The 20,499-nt window shown below is 36.7% G+C and overlaps 1 protein-coding gene across 1 annotated transcript in view; it reads right to left on the bottom strand.

The window, feature by feature from the left end:
- PRUNE2 (prune homolog 2 with BCH domain) overlaps positions 1 to 10,651 on the bottom strand; it is a 198,896-nt gene extending 188,245 nt beyond the window's left edge. Inside the window, exons 1-2 of the mRNA XM_061201171.1 lie at positions 10,626 to 10,651; positions 8,327 to 8,490 (exon numbers count right to left, since the gene is read on the bottom strand). Coding sequence (XP_061057154.1) covers positions 8,327 to 8,490; positions 10,626 to 10,636 — 175 coding nt within the window. The 5' untranslated portion in view covers positions 10,637 to 10,651. The remainder of the gene's footprint in view (positions 1 to 8,326; positions 8,491 to 10,625) is intronic.
- Positions 10,652 to 20,499: the final 9,848 nt, after the last annotated feature.

Below are 20,499 nucleotides of genomic sequence, written 5' to 3'. Positions count from 1 at the left end.
TTCAACCGTCAGGTAGATACATCAATCCTAAATTTATATGAGCTAATAACATTACCTAATAGCTTCTAAATATGTAAAACAAAAATTGGCAAAACTGGATGAAGAATGAGATAAAAACACAGTCTCAGTGGGAAATTTTGCACACACATCTCTCAGCAACTCTAAGAACCAGCAGGAAAAAAAATCTGTAAATATGTAGAATATTTCAGCAACATGAGTAACAAAGTTGGCCTAATTAACATAAATTGAACATTGTTATCAACAATGGCAGACTATACTTTCTTTTCTAATACAAATGAGACATTAACCAAAATTAACTACCTGTTGAGACAAAAAGTCAAGCCTTAACAAATTTCAAAGGATTACAATCACATAGTTATATTCTATGACCATCAGGAAAATAGTCTAAAAATCAGTAATAAAACAAAACTAGAAAATTTCCAAATGTTTGAAAAATAAACAATGCACTTCTAAATAACTCATGGTAAAAGAAGAAATTAAAGCATAAATTACAATATATTTTAATTGAATGATAATGAAAATATGACATTTAGATTTGTAAGATGCAACTAAAGCTATGCTCTGAGGAACTTTTATATCCTCAAAAGCATAAGATGTTAAAAAAAACTGACAAATTCAACTAAAAAAATGTATAAGGAAGGATATAATAAAGGTAAGAGCAAAACTTAAAGACACAGGAAAGAAACGTATACAGAAAATAAAACAACAAATTGATGCTTTGAAAAGACTAACAGTTTTTTAAAAACTGTTCAAGAAAAAAAGAGAGAGAAGAATGATAGAAGGTATAATTTTCCAGTATTAGGAATGAAGCGTGACATACTACAGATTCTAATGACATTAAAAGATAAGTACAACGTTAATAGATTTTAAATTTTAGAGGAAATGGACATTTCTGGAAAAACTCAACTTGCCAAAGCTGGCAGGAAAAGAAATTTAAAATCTGGATGGTTTTGTATTTATTTTAAAATGAATCCATAGTTTAATAGCCATAGTTGCACACATTTAAAAAATACTAATTTTACACAAATTCTTCCGAAGATTAGAAGGAGAAAACACTTCCCAACTTATTTTCTGAATCCAGCATAATCTTCATACCAACACTCAACAGAAACATTACAAGAAAGAAGTAGAGGCAGGTCTCTCTCATAAACGTAGTTGCAAAAAAGTTTTTTAAAGCTAGTCCCAAATCAAATTAGCAATATATAATAGGATATTGTATTGTCACCAAATAGGGATTTCCTAGGAATTAAAGGACAAGTTAACATTCAAAAGTTAATTAATATAATTCACCACACTAATAGAAGAGAAAAATCAAATGACCACTTCAGTAGATGTCAGGTAATGAAACTACTTGATAAAATCCAAGATTTAATCATATAAAATCTCAGCCAAGTGGAAATAGAGAAGACAATTTCCTTAATTTGATGAAGGGCATTTGTAAAAACCAAATAAGGAAAGCAAACATTATATTTAACTGTGAAATACTGAAAGACTTCCACCTCGAATCAGGAATGAGACAAAGATGCCTGCTATTTCTATTTCTATTTAACACTTCAATGTGAATCCTAGCCCAGAGAAATAACACGGGTAAAAGAAGCAAAAGTATAAAGAAAGAAAAGGAAGAAATAAAAACTGACTTCTTCATAGATGGTATGTGTATGAACTTACAAATGAAAATACAAATGAATTATTCATTAATACAAATGAATTAATTAATTAGTAATACAAATAGTAATAGTAATACAAATAAACTTAAAATAGTAAATAAATTTTGCAAGGTTGATGGATATAAGGTCAATAATACAACCCTTGTATTTCTATAAACAATCATGAACAATTAGAAAATCAAATTTAAATTAAAAAACTGTAATAGCATCAAAATATAAATATTTAGGAATAAACTTCACAAAAATGTGCCTGGCTTACAGTCAAATCAAGAATCCAATTTCTTCAATTTGGGGATCTTAATTTTAAAATACATAAAAAGGCAGTATTCAGAAATTAATCTAACAGATATTGCACCAAACAGAATCCTACACAACAATTCAATGAAAAGAAACTTCTGACATTATAATTAGGTTTACCTTGACAATTAAAAAGGAGAAGATGTTCTGATGTAAGTAGGAAAAAAATAACTCATATTATTGACCAAAAATGGTCACCATACTGAGTTGTTTTTACTGCAGAAGAAAGGCTATGGCCCAACTTTATCCAAGAGACTCATCTATAGCAAGTTTTTCTACTTCACTTCAGAGACCCATTTAGCGACATACTTAGTTAAATATCAGTATCAGGATGTGGAGCAGCCAAAGGCACCTCTTCGCAAAATCAAACCTATTTTTGGCATAAGAGTTGACTTAACTTCCAGCAAATTCAGCAGAACTAAAAAATACTTAAATCCATATACATGTACCCAAATGCGTCCCAGCTATTCACAGGCCACTGGGGATTAACGACAAGCAACAGAGAAAGCAATTATAATAAAATAGTAACAAACATTTCATTCCATTAGGAAAAAAAACCAACCACATATTCTTTGTTCAAAAGAATAGAGAAGTGAAAGACCTCTTGCCAAAAGCAACTGCAGTGCATTAATATTAAACATGATCTAATGAAGTCAGAAGTTGTTTGGGGAAATCATTCACCACAGTCAAGGCATAATCTGCAGGATAAATTCTTAGCAGAAAAGAAGGGATTTTTAAACCTCTTTCCTGTTTCACCTGGGATCATTTTCTTTTTCATACTGAAACAAAAAAAATTAAAGGATGAATAATAGAGAGGGGGGCGAAGGGAGAAGGAAGGAGAAAAAAATAGAAAATACAACTTAGCTTATATTTTTGCCTGAACAGTGATAAAAAGGGAGCATATTATTCAAGTGCTTAGTAATCTTATAAATTTAAAATGTCTGAATTTAAGAATAAAATTTATCTTTATATGGCAAAAGAAATAATTAACACTCTAAGGTTGAGGAAATATTCTGGTTTTATATCTTGCAGGAAAAATAATTTCTTTCCCCTTCCCCCAACACAGGCCATCCCTCTTCCTAAGCAAAACAGCCGCTTAATTCCTTTCGGACTTTGTAACCATTTTGGGAGATGGATGATTCACTCTTTGGGCAAGAGAGAAAAAAAAAAAAAGAAAGAAAAAAATCTGGCTCTGTTCCTTTCCTATTTTACCTCCTTAAAAGGATCTTTTTGAAGCTGTTAATCTAGGCTACGAAAATAGCAAGCAACAATTCTTTATTAAAGTTCAAATGGAATGACCAACAGAAGGAGAGAGTTGTTTCTTTAAAACCTAGGGCATAGTTTTTCCGCGTCCTAAGCTAAGAACAATTGCTGTTATCTGTTTCACTATTCAAGTTGTGGCTCTGTCAAGGCCTTATACACATAAACATGAAAGGCCGGGTGAAGTGTGGTTTTGATGGAAACCTGCCTGGTAATCAGCGGCTGCAATCTCATCATTGCCAGCTGGTTCTGGGAAGCACACACACACATATGTGGGCACACAAACCCCCAATGCGATGATTCAGCAATTTAATGGACCTTAAATTTGGCAATTACTCTCTAGTAAACATTTCTGCAGGAAATAAAAGAATACAGGTTAGGAGTCTGGCAGGTCTATAATTTTTTGCTTTTGGTACAAACCCAGGGCATAACCAAACACCAACTTTAGGCCACCATGACTGTATAATGTGACTTTTAGATAGAACAGGTTGCAGCTTGTTTGAAAATGATAATAAAATCTTAGAAGCAGGTACTAGGAGGGAGAAAGTAGGAAGAGGAGGAGGAGATGAAAAGAAAAGTCAGAAGAAAAGAAAAAAACCAAAGAAACAAGAACCACAACAGCAAAAACAGAGATGGGAAGGGGATGAAAAGACACATTTCCAAAAATCAGGGTTACTTATGATCTCATCTGAATGAGCACATTCTTTTCTTAGACAAATAATTTCTTACACAAATAATTAGAAAGTAATCTCCATAAGTAAATCTATGCCTTTTCAGATGAAAGCGATGCTAATGATCTGTATCCTGAAATTTCTAAGTTTGAGGTATGTCCTACTAAAAGACAACAGCAAGACCTAGCTATTGTAAGAAGTATTAATTCAAGAAAACACAAATTATGTCAACTTTGTTAAATCCCCTACAGAGCCTGAACACACATTAGCCATGGCTGGGTCACCTGTTGACATTTATCCATAACTCTCCTGCCAAGGTCCATATGATAGCATGACAGGGGAGATTATTAGATAAACACAGCAGGTTATTTCTACACTGGCAACTTGATACCTACTTCTGATCAGTATACAAATGATCTTTTAACAGCATCCACAATAATCAGGTTCTATCTCCATATTTGAATATAATATTATCCCATAATGCAAACATTTTGATATACAGCTACAGCAGTGAGTATAAGACTACAAAAGATTCCAATATGACTGATTTTAAGTATTAATATCCTGTATTTAGAGAAAAATATCAGCATGTATAGAAAAGAGATTTGGAACAGGAAATAAGGTTACTAGACAAGATGAAGCTGATTAAAACCATCCCCATACGCTGACTGAGGAGCAGAAAGTGTGTGATGCACTCTGCCCAGCTCCTGTATAAAATGCTGTTACATATGTGAAAGTTGGAGGATGCCTATGACTATTAGGTGTCTTTTCAAGAAGACTGACGTAAGGAAAAAACCTTTAGACTTAGATATTCTTTCAATAAGGAACTGGTATATGTGTTTGTTTTAGTAATAATATGAATTTTACAATTAATTATATTTCTATTTTTTCATTGACTCCAGGAAGCTCATATTCAAACTTTGAAAGAGAACACCACTTTTACTCCTCCAAATTTATTTATTTGTATGTTTCCTGACTCTGACCCTTTTTTCTGTTTTGTTATATTTACATGCATTTTTGTAAGCCACTTCAAATATTCTGTGGAAGAAGAAAGGACACAAAAAATAAAATAAATAAATAATAGATGAATAGATGATAGATAACTGACCTATGCAAATAGATACTACATTTAATATAAATATAGAGATCTAATAACAACAAGAGTATATACTCTATGATTCCATCTATATAATATACAAAACAGACAAAAACCAATCTCTAGTGTTATGGGGGACACATAGGTGTGGTAAAATTTAAAGAAAAGCAGGAAAGTGTGTGCCGTAAAAATCAGAATATTGGTTACCCTTACTTAGTTAGAGAGGGAGTGAGTGGTAACGGGGAGGGGCACAAAGCGGTCATCTTGTTCTACTTCTTTACCTGGTTAATTGTTAAAAGGGTGTCCTTTTTGTGATATTTCACTGAGCTGTATATTTATATTTTTATATTTATGTTTTGTATTCTTTTCTGTGCATGTATTATACTCCATGAAAGGGTTAAACTTATATATATAAAATGGACAACCAAAAGATGCAAATAAAAACAAATGTTTGCAAAATACGAAAACAAGGATTTCTAAAAGCTAAAAAAGTGGGGGGTTATTATTGGAAGAAACAATGTTCAAATTCCGGACATTAAGAATGTTGTAGGGGTGGGCTGGAATGAAATGGAAATTACAATATCATAGTACCAATTAAATCAATATAGTCATAAAAACAGAAACTATATAAACAATCTTGCAAAATTCATTTTATGACAGGATTTATTGAGGGTCTATTATATGACAGGCACTGTTCCAGGCACCAAAGATAAGAACAGTGGAACAGTAGGCTCCATCTTTTGCACATTAAGGAACACACAGAAAATTAGTTTTTTTTTCAGCCTACCAGGCTAAGAGGCATACTCAGGGTCCTCTCCAAGGACTGAGGGGATCAATATCTTGGCCCACTTGAAAACCACTTACAGCACACCAGTGTGCCTCAGCATGATGGATTTTAGGATATGATCTTGGGAATGAAAGGCAAAGAACAATCAAATTGATTAAGTACTTAGTTTGAAGTATATTCAGATTTTTTTGGCACAAAGTTTATAATAATATATCTTCCATAGAGGTCCAATTATGCTGTTTTTTAAAGATTCTTTCAAGTCTTGACTGTAAATATTTAACCCTCATGACATCTGGAAACAGACATTTTTCAAAATTCTTTATGGCAAAGGTGTGTGTAAATTTGCATCCCTTCAAGACCTAGAAGAATGCATAATACATGTTCTAGACATGTGTATCAAATTAATGATCATTTTGAGCAACCCCAGATACAAAATAACATAGCTATTTCCAGAGAAAACCCTTCAGAAAGAATTATGTTATGAAAATAATGAATCCTAAAATTATTTACAGGCACATAAAAAAAGTTCCCTTTAAAACTTCCCTGTAGGTTTGGTGTTAATACATGATTGGAAAACTATAAAATCTAAGTTTGAGTTTAGTGAACATAGCAAAATTCGACTTGATTCCTTTCTTATATTTATTAAAGATTCAAGAGGCTTTAAAAATTGGCCCATTGCCCTTCTCACTCTGAACATTTCAGTTACCTTTTTAAAGTCCAACTCCTCGGATCATAATCCTTCCGTTCCCTTTTGGCCAAACTGTTCAGTGATGTTTCACCTCCCTTCCACGTAATGTATACATGCATATGCACACGCACACACTTTGGTCAAAGGTCCTCAGAGCCCTCTTTCCACTATAATAAGACACCCATGTCTACTACCTCCCAGGCTTCAGTGACTCTGGCTTCCTCATGACAGTGTCTGTATTGGCAGTCTTCACAGGTAGAGGCACTGTATCCGTTCAAATTCCAATTTCCAAGCAACAAGGAAGTGATGTCCCTAAGCTGCCAGCTTTCCAGGGCCATCTCAAGCCCAAAGTTATGAAAAATATCTGATGATAAGAAAAACCAAGGTCCTTTACCATAGTTCTAACTCTTGGTAGCTTTGAAAACTAAAACTAAGGTAACTGACAAGAGGGTCTGCATCCCTAATTCCCTAAATCCGAATATCATCATCGTTGTCATCATCGTCATGGTCAACAACAAAATCATATCTTTGTTCCAGTGTACTGCAGTTTGATATTATTTTATTACTAATAGAAAATCATGATGAACTATTCCTTGACTACATTTCTTTCCTACTAAACAACACGTGTATTTTTTTGAACAATAAACCAAACTTCTTAGTTTGCAAAATGTTTAAACAGCATATTCTCTAGTGTTTGCCTGCACCACATATTTGCACTGCCAAACAACTTCCTTCTTGGCCGAGATCCCCGATCGCCTTTATTTCCCTTCTGCTCTGTCATAAATAAATGATCGCGCTTACTTAGTTTACTTGAAGGCACAGTTTCCCAGAGAGCAGTTTTACAGATGTCCATAGCCAGAAAAGTATTTAAAACAAGTTGACTGGGGCCGTTGGTTCTAAGACATTTATCGGAACTATAAAAGTCTAGGACCTTTTTCTCTCCAAATTCTGGTAGAAGTAGAGGAAACAAAGGAAAAAGGCCTTAAAAGAGTTGTCACGTATTCTTAGGCTTCTCTTTCCTTTTTTAATTCTTTCAGCCTGTTAATCACTGCTTTTCACTTTCCTATGTCAAATACTTCTGAGAAAAGTCTTTGTCTACCATGTTCAAGACGGATTGTTGGAAGGAGAAAAAAAAGCTTTATACAAAACCCCAAACTGCCCTACACAAGACAATATGGAATTTTTGTGGTTAATTTTGTGGCACCAAAGTCAACTGACAATTTCCAGCTTGGAAACCACTTTTTAGAAGCGATGGGCTCCAATGAGGAAGATGAAAGAGAGATGAGGGGGATAATTGACGATGGTGTGCTTAAAGCAGTCTGGTGAAGGTGGAGAACACTACATCATGGGGGGAGAAGGAGGTGGCAATTTGACCATAAAAGCCCTGCACAATATCACCAAAATGAAGGTGTGTAACTTTGCCATCCAAGCAGTACTATATAAACGAAGCACGTATAAGTACCAGCAGATATTTCCATGTAGGTGTGTGGAATTCTGGCCCATATCCACGCTGTTCTGGAGCAAGAATCACCTCTGGAAGCTGTTAGATGGCCACAGGAGCTATTCCCGCTCCCCAGCAGAAGTGCAGCGGGTCCATTTAATATGCTGATCTGGTGCAAGAGCAAAGATCCTTCATGCCTATTTCTAAATGCACATTTTTAATATTCAATATAATGCTACTCTTTAACAAACTCTTTACTCCCTGCCTCTCTGATGAAGCTTCCCGTGGTCTTGAAAGGGATTGTTAACCCAAGAATGGATCGCACTCTTTCTGCATGAGCGAGTCAAGAGACACTCCATTAAGCCTTCCAGTATTTAATAGAAAGAGTCATCTCTCACCTCTGAGCAGATGAGCCAGCTGCTCGGTGATGAGGTCGGGAGCCTCCTGGAGAATCTCTTTCACCACCAGAGAGGAGGAAGACTCTCGGTACTCAGACCCGGCATCGCCCTGTTCAACTGGATTAATGACCTTGACGACTGCTGATTCTAAAGTTTTGTCCTCACTGTAAAGCAAATGGAGGAGAGGAAGAGGAAGAGATATGGCATGTTTTCTTACTTTGTGGAATTATTTAACCTCTGCTTCCACACCAATAACCTCCTCTCAATAGCCAAATACATAAGTAAATTCACATGACTTATTCTACGTGTTGTCACATTTCAACTAATCACCTCCCCAAGAGTCTTAGAAGACCTTCACACCTTAGTACCTCTTCACACCTCTTGTTTTGCTGTTGGACATAATAATAGCAACAATAATAATTATTGTTATAGCTAATATTTACTGAGCTTCCACTACGGGTCAGACACTATAATAAATACTTTCAGAGTATTATCACATTTTATACCATAAAATGACCCTATTCAATGGGTTCTATTAAAATCCCCATTTTACAATGGGGGAAAAAGGCATGAAAAGGCTAAGAAACGTGACTAAAACAACATGGGGAATATAACCAATATTTTGTAAAAACTGTAAATGGAATGTAACCTTTAAAAATGTATAAAAAATAAAATAAGATAAAATAAAAGTGACCAAGGTCACATAGCTAGCAAGTAGACTACTTGCATTTAAACTCTATCTAGTTCCAAAGTTCACACATCCAGTTATGGTGCTGGAGAAAAAAATACTACTGGCTTATTTATTTCCACATCATTCTTTTTACATGAGATAGAGCTGGCTTTTATCGAAGGCAGGAAGAAAGATGTGGATAAAACTGACTGTATTCTTTCTGTCTGGCAAAAACCAAAGAATGGCAATGAAGAAAATGATCTCAATTTGTTTTTGAAAAACATTCTATTTCATAAACAATCCAAAAGCCAGACTCACAACTTCAGTCTCAAAACCAGCATGGTTTCCATTTTAATTGATAACAAAACTCTCCCTAAGATGTTGACTGAAACACGTGTTTCATAGTTCACTCCTTTGGCTTCCTGCATTGTTTTTGTCCACATCTACTTGTGTTATAGTTGGTTTGAAAAAGTTAACACGTAAATTTAGTCAAGCACGTGATCATCCTGAACACTAATAACTGAAGTCAGTCAAATAACCTATGAATAACTCTCACCCAGTTGTCAACAACTGATTGATAAATGTTATTCAAAAGAATTTTGTGTGTTTCAAATAACATGGGGATAAAAACAGCCCCACACAGGCAGATTATTTTCCAAACTCTTTATAACTGAATGAACTGCATGACTGACACTACAGCGTATTCATACCTAAAGATGCTTCCTTAAGAAGGTTAGATTAAAAATTAGATACTTGTACACGTTTTTATTTCATGTATACTAAGATCAGTGTCCGCTGGTGAATGTCATCAATGATTAGCAAATTGGCAAAGTGTGCAAAAAAACTATCATCTCAAACTACTGGGATGTTTAACTGGGGACTCTTCACTCATTAGCAACAGAGAGCTTATCAAAATAGGACTCTTTGCGATGGGCTGTAAGGTCCTTGAAAGCAGGGAATTTGTCTCATTCCTCTTTATGTACCTGTAGATTCATGTACCAGTTAGCAACCCCTAAGTACTTATTGAAGGAAGCAGAAGAGCCATGTTCTCTTCCAAACTCTTCTACTAACTGCATGTGGTACTTTGGGCAAGTCATTTGCAACACTGGGTTTCAGGTTTCTTGTCCATAAGATAAGGAGTTCAAATTACATGAACTATCAAAAATCCATCCTGCTTTTATAGTATAATGCTATGAATAAATGAGCCAGTGATCAAAGGGCTTTCATAGCCCATGTACATAATTTTCCATTTCACTACTAAGATAAGAATCTTTCAGTTTTACTTAGTGTTTAATTTCAATCTTCATTATACATTTTCAGCAACAATACATAGGACTGTCGCGTTGCTATAAGAAAGTGTTTGAAATGATTTAAAATTATAATTTTGGTCTATTTTACAAGAACTTTCCACTCAAAGATGTCATATTTGAAATGCCAAAGTAAAAACAGAGAATTGGCATAGCCTGAATTTTGACGTAAGAGAAAAAACACATTCCCTTTCCTGTGAATGTCCTCGGCCTTTAATACATCTCCCTAAACTACAGAAATCCTGAACAAGGTAACACTTTGCTCAAAAGAACCTTTGTTAAAAGATCAAACCTCCCTCCAGAACCTCACGTGAAGCCTTACCTTGCCAGCATGTTGCTGCCAACAAGTGTTAGAGATAACTTCCCTTCATCATTTAGCTGATGCAGATTAATTTCATCTCGGAATATGTGGAATGATTCAGAGATATTTAGCTCTTCTAAAATAAACCTTGTCTCGGTGAAGTAGCTGAATTCAGTTCTTGATATGTTCAGCACGGGCAAACAGAGAACCTCAGGTGGGCTGACCTACCAGGAAAAAAAGTTGACTGAATCACTGACAGCAGCAGGAGGAAAGAATACAACTACATTTTCTCAAACCTGAGGGTAACTGGAAGGGGAACGAAAGTCCTTTGACCTCGCTAAACCACTTGACATTCATAACCAGCTTTTCCTGAACCCAATTAGCAGAGCATTTTCCGTGGGTAAGTGGCCCCTAATTTTTCTTAACCTCTTGTTACTCCACATGAAACTTCTCGTGCCTTTCTTGAAATATTTTATGTCTCATTGCACCCCTTCCACGATTGAAAAATATACATATACATTCTCTTCTTCATAGGAAACAAATTCACATGTCTTTATGGAATCAGCAGAAAATTAGAATGATTACAGCAGGATAGGTCAAGACTGTGGTGACACAGAAGGCCTATATGACCCATCTGTATTGGATGCCTGCCACTTGGCTCCAGCCAACTGTTTCCATGCAAAAAATTCAGGTCCAGGATAGGTAAATCTTTCAATTACTCAAGAAAAGCTAGAAATCTTGATTTGGGCATATTATCTGTGAGTTTAATTGTTACAATTAACTTTTTAATTAAAAATACTGTGTAGGAGGGGAATTCCCTGGTGGTCCAGTGGTTAAGACTCCACACTTCCAATGCAGCGGGCATGGGTTTGATCCTGGTCGGGGAACTAAGATCCCACATGCTGCACGGCAAGGCCAAAAAAAAAAAAATACTGTGTAGGTTAGTGAAAACTCATATGAGCCAAAATCTGGCTCACAGACTAGCAGATTGCGATTTCGATTAATTTCTTATATTATTTTAAAAAATCTTATGTTAACAAACCTCTTAAAAAAAACTGTAGTGATGGGGGAAACAGGAGATGGGTAGACATTAGAGAATTTCAGCTTCACAATAATAAACTTATTTTTCCATAGGAATTTTTAAAATGAAGGTGCTTTTTAAAATGACTATGAGTCTATAGTAAAAAACCCTAAATATCGCTGAGAGAATGTGGGGTTTGGGAACACTGAATTTTTGCATAAAGTAAATGGCCTTTGTTATCTCGTCATCACCAGCTCTGTCACAAGCCTAGTATTTATGACACAGTTTTAACATCTTTATCATCCATCTCCCCTTCCTAGCAGGGATTTTTGTCTTTTTTGTTCAGTTATGTTTCTCAGTGCATATAATGGTCTGGCACAAAGTAGACTAACACATATTTGTTGAGTGGAATAAATGAATTACCTACTGCTATGGTATACAAAGCACAAAGCCATTCCAACAAGGTAGTTTTTATTCCACCTGTCAGGCTAATACAGAATCACAATCGTGTAATAATTATTAGCAATTTATGCATAGCAAGTTGTTTTTCTTATTAATTGATAGAGTTATATCTAACTCCTGATACTGAAACTTGAGTCAAGAGCCATATGGCCTGAGCCTATGCTGGCAGGACCTATTCTGGAGTTGGAGTCAGAAAAACTAGGTTCTAGCCCCAGCCTCTGCTGTGTGACTTTGAGAAAGCTATTTTTCTTTCTGAACCTCAGTTTTCCCCATCCATAGAATGGGGCTTACCTACCAGAGTGAAAAGTATTTAAACAGTCAAACATGTGAAGCTGCAAACTCTGCCCTTCTCCTATGTGTTAATACTCTGAGAGGGAGTAGCCAGGTTCTCAGGAAAAATCAAAATGGAGATGCAGACCTGTGATAGGGGGCAGGGTCCAGTAAATGAAGAGGAAGACACAGATATTTAACAAATTCCCAGTAGGTGACCCATCACTAATTCCATATTGGTCCCCATGCTTAGTAGCGAGCCTTAGAAGAGGGAGAAAAGAGGCCACACATCTCTTTATCTATTTTACTATTACAACTAGTTTTCTCATTCCTTTTGTTGGATGTTATTATATTCATTCAGGACACCATAGTTGGTGGTGGTGGTGTCATTATTATTATATAATTTCCTTAAGAGTCCATGCCATGGTCAGTCTAAAAACCAGTCTGGTTCAGTCAACTCTATGTTCTCAAGACAAGCAATGCCTTTTTTCTAGAAGTCAAAAAACCCAGTTAAATCATTAATCATTAGAGAAATGCAAATCAAAACTACAATGAGATATCATCTCACACCGGTCAGAATGGCCATCATCAAAAAATCTACAAACAATAAATGCTGGAGAGGGTGTGGAGAAAAGGGAACCCTCTTGCACTGTTGGTGGGAATATAAATTGATACAGCCACTATGGAGAACAGTATGGAGGTTCCTTAAAAAACTAAAACTAGAACTACCATAGGACCCAGCAATCCCACTACTGGGCATATACCCTGAGAAAACCGTAATTCAGAAAGAGTCATGTACCACAATGTTCACTGCAGCTCTATTTACAATAGCCAGGACATAGAAACAACCTAAGTGTCCATCGACAGATGAATGGATAAAGAAGATGTGGCACATATACACAATGGAATATCACTCAGCCATAAAAAGAAACGAAACTGAGTTATTTGTAGTGAGGTGGATGGACCTAGAGTCTGTCATACAGAGTGAAGTAAGTCAGAAAGAGAAAAACAAATACCGTATGCTAACACATATATATGGAATCTAAAAAAAAAAAATAATAATAATAATAATAATAATGGTCATGAAGAACCTAGGGGCAAGACGGGAATAAAAACACAGACCTACTAGAGGGTGGACTTGGGGATACGGGGGTGGGGGTGGGGGTGGGCTGGGACGAGGTGGGAGGGTGGCATGGACGTGTATACACTACGGGGCGTGAAGTGGATAGCTGGTGGGAGGCGGCCACGTGGCGCAGGGAGATCAGCTCGGTGCTTTGTGACCACCTAGAGGGGTGGGATGGGGAGGGGGGGAGGGAGGGAGACGCAGGAGGGGGGAGATATGGGGACGTATGTATATGTGTGACATTCACTTTGTTGTAGGGCAGAGGCTAACGCACCATTGTGGAGCAATTATACTCCAATAAAGACGTTTAAAAAACAAAAAACAAAAAACCCAGTTAAGGCGGGCAGTGGGGGGAGATAAATTAGGAGTTTGGGATTAACAGATACACATTATTATATATAAAATAGGTAAACAACAAGGACCTACTGCATAGCACAGGGAATTATACTCAGTATCTTGTAATATCCTATAATGGAAAAGAATCTGAAAATCAAGTGTACAGCAAAGTAACTGAATCGCTTTGCTGTACACTCGAAACTAACACAATATTGTAAATTAACTATACTTCAATAAAAAAATAAATAAATAAGAAAAAATCCAGTTAATAAGATTAGTATTCAATACGCATGTCTTAACACAGACACATTTCTCTTCTCATACCAATTAATCTCCCTTGTAAATTTTGGCACATTTTAAGATAAATTTGATAGAAAGCCGTATGTAGATATAAGAAGATTTTATCTGGCATTTTTGTCAGCTGCTGCCCTAAAGCCATTCTTGCCACCTATAGCTCATTCTGGAAGACTGGGTTTCATGTGAATTTAAATCGTTCTAGATCAGCTATGCATACTCTCAGAGTTAAGGATCCAAACAAAATTGGAATAAAACAAATTTGACTCCAGAAAATTAAAAACTGTGTGAAATTGGAAATAGCACTGAGACACTCATAATGTACTTTTTTAGGCTTTAAGGTGAGCCATTAACATGGGCTGATGAATTTATGGAATGGAAATTTTAAAACAGTTTATTGCAAGAAAGGTCTTTTCCACCTCTGGCCCAAGGGAGATTATTGCAACTGAGAATGACCTTGCTGTGCAAAGTCAGGCTAAAAGGCAAACACAGAATATAGATGTGACATGTAATACCTCTATTACTGAAAATTCCAGCCAGTATGCTCTGTACTTCATGTAAGGTTCACACAGGTTATTCTGCACATATTTTTCTACTGCCAAAGGCAAGATTATCCAACAAGGATGGTAAAGGAAAACAAGAAATTCTGAACCTTACTTTTGTCAATTCTCTGAATTTCCATAAAAGTAATCAACTATTATAAAATTTTTAAATTTTTATTTGAAAAAAATTGATCTTATTGAAATAATGTTTTATGCAGAGTCAGTAAAAAATGACTAGAACAATGCCTAACGTGTAGTAAGTGACCAATAAATATTTGTTGATTAATGGATTATAATACATTATTCTCTGCAACAATAAACCAGAACATGAAAATTTAAGTTTCCTTGTTTTTCCTGAAAATGTTTTTTTAAAGTTATATCATAATTCAAATAAAAAGCATAATCTTCTTTTCCCTCACCTTGTCTAGAAAGTAAGCATATGTGAAGGCAGAAATGAGAGAATCCAGGTCACACGATTTATGTCCAATAACCACATGGACCTTCTCCAAGCGTTTGCTTCGATTCTGAAACAAATCCAAATAAAACATCACAATTTAACAACAGATTAATATAAAGTGGATATTTTTCAATGTTTTTTAAAGTATGCCTTAGCTATATTCAGACAATTGCAGAAATTCATAAATGTATCATGAAGCTTTATATAAGGACATAAAACTGCACAACATGTTTAACATTCAGAAATGCTCATTCAAATTTTAGTTAACTGTCAGGAACAGAAAATTGTTGGTTCGAAACCTTGGGAGCTTCCTTGGGTGAAATCTGAAACTGGCCCCCATACACAGAAGGCAAGGGGAGATTGACGAAAGAGGCAGGCCACTCCAGATAGGTGGCAGGTTCAATAAGCAAGGGAACTTGCTTACAAGGCTTGTCTTGGGCGGCCACAAGACAAGTATATCTCCACACCTGCCCACCAGAATCAAAAGTTTATATAGAGGCCTTAACTGGCTTCAGTGACGTATGGTCTCAACAACACATTGCTCTCTCGAGGCTGTGTCCTTGAAAATGGTTCCCACTGTGTGATCAGTGGGCAGATTGTACCTTCCAAGGTCAGGGGAGGGGGTGAGGAGCCTTCAATTGCCAGGGTCTAGCTCTCGGGTCAACTGGCAGTCATGTCCTCTCAATGACCTCCTCCAACAAAAATGTGGTTTTATTAAGATCATCCACAGTCTAACTTAATATGAACTGTATCTCTGAGTCATAATTTTTTAGTAAAAGATTATTTTGGTCTAAAGAGCAGTTCCATAGTATTCCATATCACTTCCTTATATAAGATGTTCTTCTCACTTTGAGAGACAAAGTGACTTTTTTTCATATGTCCCTGGCGTGCAACACAATTTGGTAGGAATTTATTTTTTCCTGCCACATTTTGGGTGACAGGATATGCTCTCTCTACATTACATTCTATCAGTTAGCAAATAAAAGTTGTTGTAACACTTTTCTTCCCTCCAGAGAGAGGACTCTGATTAGTATTATTTCTCTAAAAATACAAATCAGTTGCTATTAAAGAGTGTATATTGTCACCTCTCTGTAAGAGAATACATATTATTTTCTTTCCTGGCTAACTCAATACTTCCTTAAAATTCCTTTATAGAAGGCTGACCTCCTTATAAAATACTGAGTTGGAATTGCTAAAGAACTAATCACTTCCAGAAAATTTCACAACAAAACTGTCCAATAATGATGTGTAACCTAAATTGACATCTTTATAGTATGTCAGAGATGATACATATGTATACTTCCCCCACTTTTCATCCTTTGTTTTAATTTCTTTTTTTAGGACTGACTAGAAAGCCAACTCAATTATAGTACAGCTCAAAAAACCTACATTAAAAATCCACTGTTCGTGACCACTTCAATAAAAAAGACTTGTTATTCCTTTTTCTACAGAACAAAGGTAAAGGATTATTTAGTAACTTACTAGGCCTCTTACAATGTGTTGGTAAGTATAGGGAACTGCCATATCAGACTCAGAAACTAGTTATTCAACAACCAAGTTGTGGCCCAAGGAACATAATAAAGTAAATCTCGGAGGAGGCTTAGTCAAGAGCCTATCAACGTAGAGAATGATGGCAGGATCAATATTGCAGATGAGTCGTCCAGTATGCAATATTGTTAAACTAAAATAAATGTATATATTTTAAAATATATTGACATCTTGATCTTTAGTAAAACAACAGGATTTTAAAATGTTATAAACTCTCCAAAGATAATTACAACCACTGTCCTCCCATCACCATCTGTAGCGCCCATTCCTTCCTCTCCCAGCTTCCTTCTCTCGAGCTCATAAATTTATAGCTAGCTCACTTGTACTTTCTGAGGATTCGTCGAGGCCCAGTTCTTACTCTCAAAGCCAGACTGCTTCCCCTGTGCAAGACTGTTAGATATTTTAGAGGTATCTAAAGAAATTTGGCTAAATGGAATTACACTCCATTACAACACAAACAAATGCATTAGGAAATCATATTACTGTAGACTGTTGTTCTTCCGAGAAGCTCGAAGGTCTAAGTAGACATTACCTCATTTCTCCTCCCATATCTCTTGTAAAGCAGACAGTAAGAAGATTAATAACACGCTTTATAGGTCAATAGAGTCTGTGATAGGACCAGGATTGTTCCCAGAACCCATGATCCAGTACAAAGAGCCCTGTCTCTTCTGCCCTTCACCAACCACTCCATAATGACTTCAGCATCCACAAAGTGAGCAAGCATGGAGATTGAGGGAGAAAGAGAATGTTAAATATGCCTTCTAAATACAGCAAGGCTTCAGAAAATTATAGCATTAAAATGATCCCAAAGCTGACCTATCTGCTTTCTTGTCTAGGTTCAGTAATTCCTAGGCACGGCTCTGCATTCAACACTCAACTTGCATGAAAGAAGACATGGGGGGAAATAAGAAGACTTGTGTGCCAATTCATTTCAAAGCCCAAGCCAATCATTAATTAGAAAAAGAAAGGAGCTAAATAGGATTGTGAACCCAAACATGTGGGACCAATTTTCACAATTTGGGAATCTTCTAAAATTATGATTTATTCATCCTTCTCCATTTAAAGAGAAAAAAGCACGTATCATCTCACAGATCAGGCTGTAGAAGATCCCAGTACAAATCTTTGAGGGTTACTTTTAGTGCCACATGCCTCTCTTCATGCTTTCTTGTTTGTCTTCTGATTCCCCCTTCTTCCCACACATCCAGTTCCCTAAGAGTCATGACTTCTTCTGGCGCCATTTACTGTGTCTGCCATCTCCAGTCAATGCCCCAGCCCCAAGGCTCCAACACTATCTTCTCCCCAGCACTCACCTCCATCAAAATGTACCATTCTGGTGCCCATACTATCAGGGATCTATCTGCTCCTCCACTAGCAATTCCAATAGAGAGTCCATGCCAATGAGTACCCTTGGGTTAATGCGTTACCCACCAAGGTAACGTACTTTCATTTTAAAGAGACCTTCCAGAGATTATGCCACAATCCAAAAAGATGACCAGAAATTTCAGGCTGGCTGAAAATGTTGGACAAGCAAAAAGGGACCTCACAACAAGAAGGTACCTTTGGTGACTACCAATCAGCCTTAAAAATAGTAGACTCAACCTCAAAAAAATCTTAGATGTTCCAAAGTGCCTGATTCCTACCAAAACCCACTAAGATATAATTAGAGTGTAGCAAAAGTCAGATATCATAATAACCAGGCTCAGACAGACTCCTGCCTGCTTGGAGGCATAAAACATGAAACTAGTTATATCAATCTTAATGCCTATGTCCCTTGATACAGTTCAAATTGGAGTTTAGAGTATTCACAAAGAGACAAATTATGCTCAAATAAAAGTGACATATGTACAATTTTATCAATTCAATTAATCATTGTCATTCAACTAATAAAACCCTGTTTGTGCCAGGCATTGCACAAGTCCTTGGGATACAGCACTGAACCAAACAGACAAAAATCCCAGTCCCCACGGCACTTTTATTTTAGTGCAAGGAGATATAAAGAACCAGTAATTAGATTATGATGAATGGAAGAGGAGGGTGCCCTGGGATGAGGCTCACTGAGAAGGTGACATTTGAATAAAGACCCAAAGTGAAGAAGTGGGACCTCCAGTTATCTCAGGCCAAGGAAATAGCAGGTGCAAAGGTGAAAGCATGCCCAGGATGTTCAACAAATAATTATTACCTAGTGTATACATTTTCTAAATGTGACTTTGTAAACTCCTAGCCAGGAGTGAATAGATCTGGCAAGGAAATAGCCATCCCCTGGTATTGATACAAGTACACCAAGCCTTAAGGAATCTCAGGAGATAGACGATTCATCGTTACTACCTACACCCAGTGCTGAGCAAGCCCAACACAAAATGGAATCTTGATAATGGGTTGAAATAGACACTATACTCAATTTATACTATACCCTGCACTTCTGAATAGATAGACAGAATCTTTCCATAATCAATGTACAAAAGAAAACATATTGAATATGCCAGTATTCCAGATCACAATTTTAATATGCTTTCAAAGTGTAAATCTATACCTCACTAAAATGAGACTCCTTAATGAAGTTTACTTCTTACCTCTTTTTAAAAGCAGAGAAATACCTAAGCATTCAGATTCAACCGCCCGTGAAAGCAAACTGTACTTGTCAGGCAAAAGCACTTTCAAACACACCCACAGAAAACAGATCTGATCAGAAAGAGCCTTGCCGTAAGCTCAGCCTCCTCTGTCAATTTTTTCATAACTCCACCCTCTGAGAAATAAAGCTGCTCCTGCCTGGAACTTTCACATCCAGAGCCCCACAGCTAACCTTTAGTCAACAAGCCCTTGCAATACAGTTATACTATGATTTCTCCACACCCATCCTACCCAACTCTCTTTTCTTAAAAACCCCAGGCAAATGTTTTCAAAAATAATGATTTGAAATGAACTTTGTTTCAAAAACGTTATAGGCAAAGCCTACGAAAGTTGGAGAGTCCCCTTCCTCTCGCACATTAAAGCAGGGCACATTCCTTAGTCCCTCATCCTTAACCAAAAAGTGAAGACGCGAGAGAAGAAGAAGCTGCTTGAATTTATCGAATGGTATCTCCAAAGAAACCCAGGCACAGAAAACAGTTGGCAACTGACTTGACTACTTCTAACTCCAAGTCAATGAGGGGGTCTTCCTTCCTGAAGGCTGGCTCTGGGTGGCACAGAAAAGGGCCTGGTTCCTCCCCAGAAAAACCCCGTGAATCTACGGCTGCCGTGATTCTAAATCAGAAGACTCACAGGATGGGCAAGAGGAAACCTTACATGCTGCTAATCCCTATCAATCCCTATCTCCACGCCAGTCACAGCCACCAGGAAAACCAGGAGGGGGGTGGGGGGGATGCATAAGGAACCACAGCCAAATGAGCAGCAGGGACAAAGAGAGCTGTGGAGCTGCCCAGAGCAACCTGGTCTTCCAAAGGCGAGAACTATAAGTCTCTGATCAGCTCTGTCGGATATGGATAAAGTCACATCCTTTGTTCATTTGGTAAATGAATGAGATGCCTCTTGATATCGGCCTTGGGTTTGAGATGATGTCTGGAACTCCTGACCTCCTGAACTTCTCATAATCTTATCATTACCTGGAAAAAGGTTGGGACCCAGAGGGAGCAAACGCTGGAGGGATGGCAACAATCCAAAGTTTAAATAAGCAAAGGAGAAAAAGCTTATCACTCTATGCAAAGTCCCCAGAACACAGGGACTTTCCTCATCAACTGAAACCTTTGTATTTTATTCCTTATTTTTGTTTATTTTTCTGGTAAGAAAAAAAATACATGTCATTATAAAAAGTCAGACACAACAAAAATTAATAAAACAAAGATAAC

This window comes from Eubalaena glacialis, chromosome 9 (assembly GCF_028564815.1).
Source record: "Eubalaena glacialis isolate mEubGla1 chromosome 9, mEubGla1.1.hap2.+ XY, whole genome shotgun sequence".
In the NCBI taxonomy this organism is placed as follows: domain Eukaryota; kingdom Metazoa; phylum Chordata; class Mammalia; order Artiodactyla; family Balaenidae; genus Eubalaena; species Eubalaena glacialis.
Note: the sequence above shows the minus strand (reverse complement) of the source record. Positions and strands in the feature narration are given on the sequence as shown.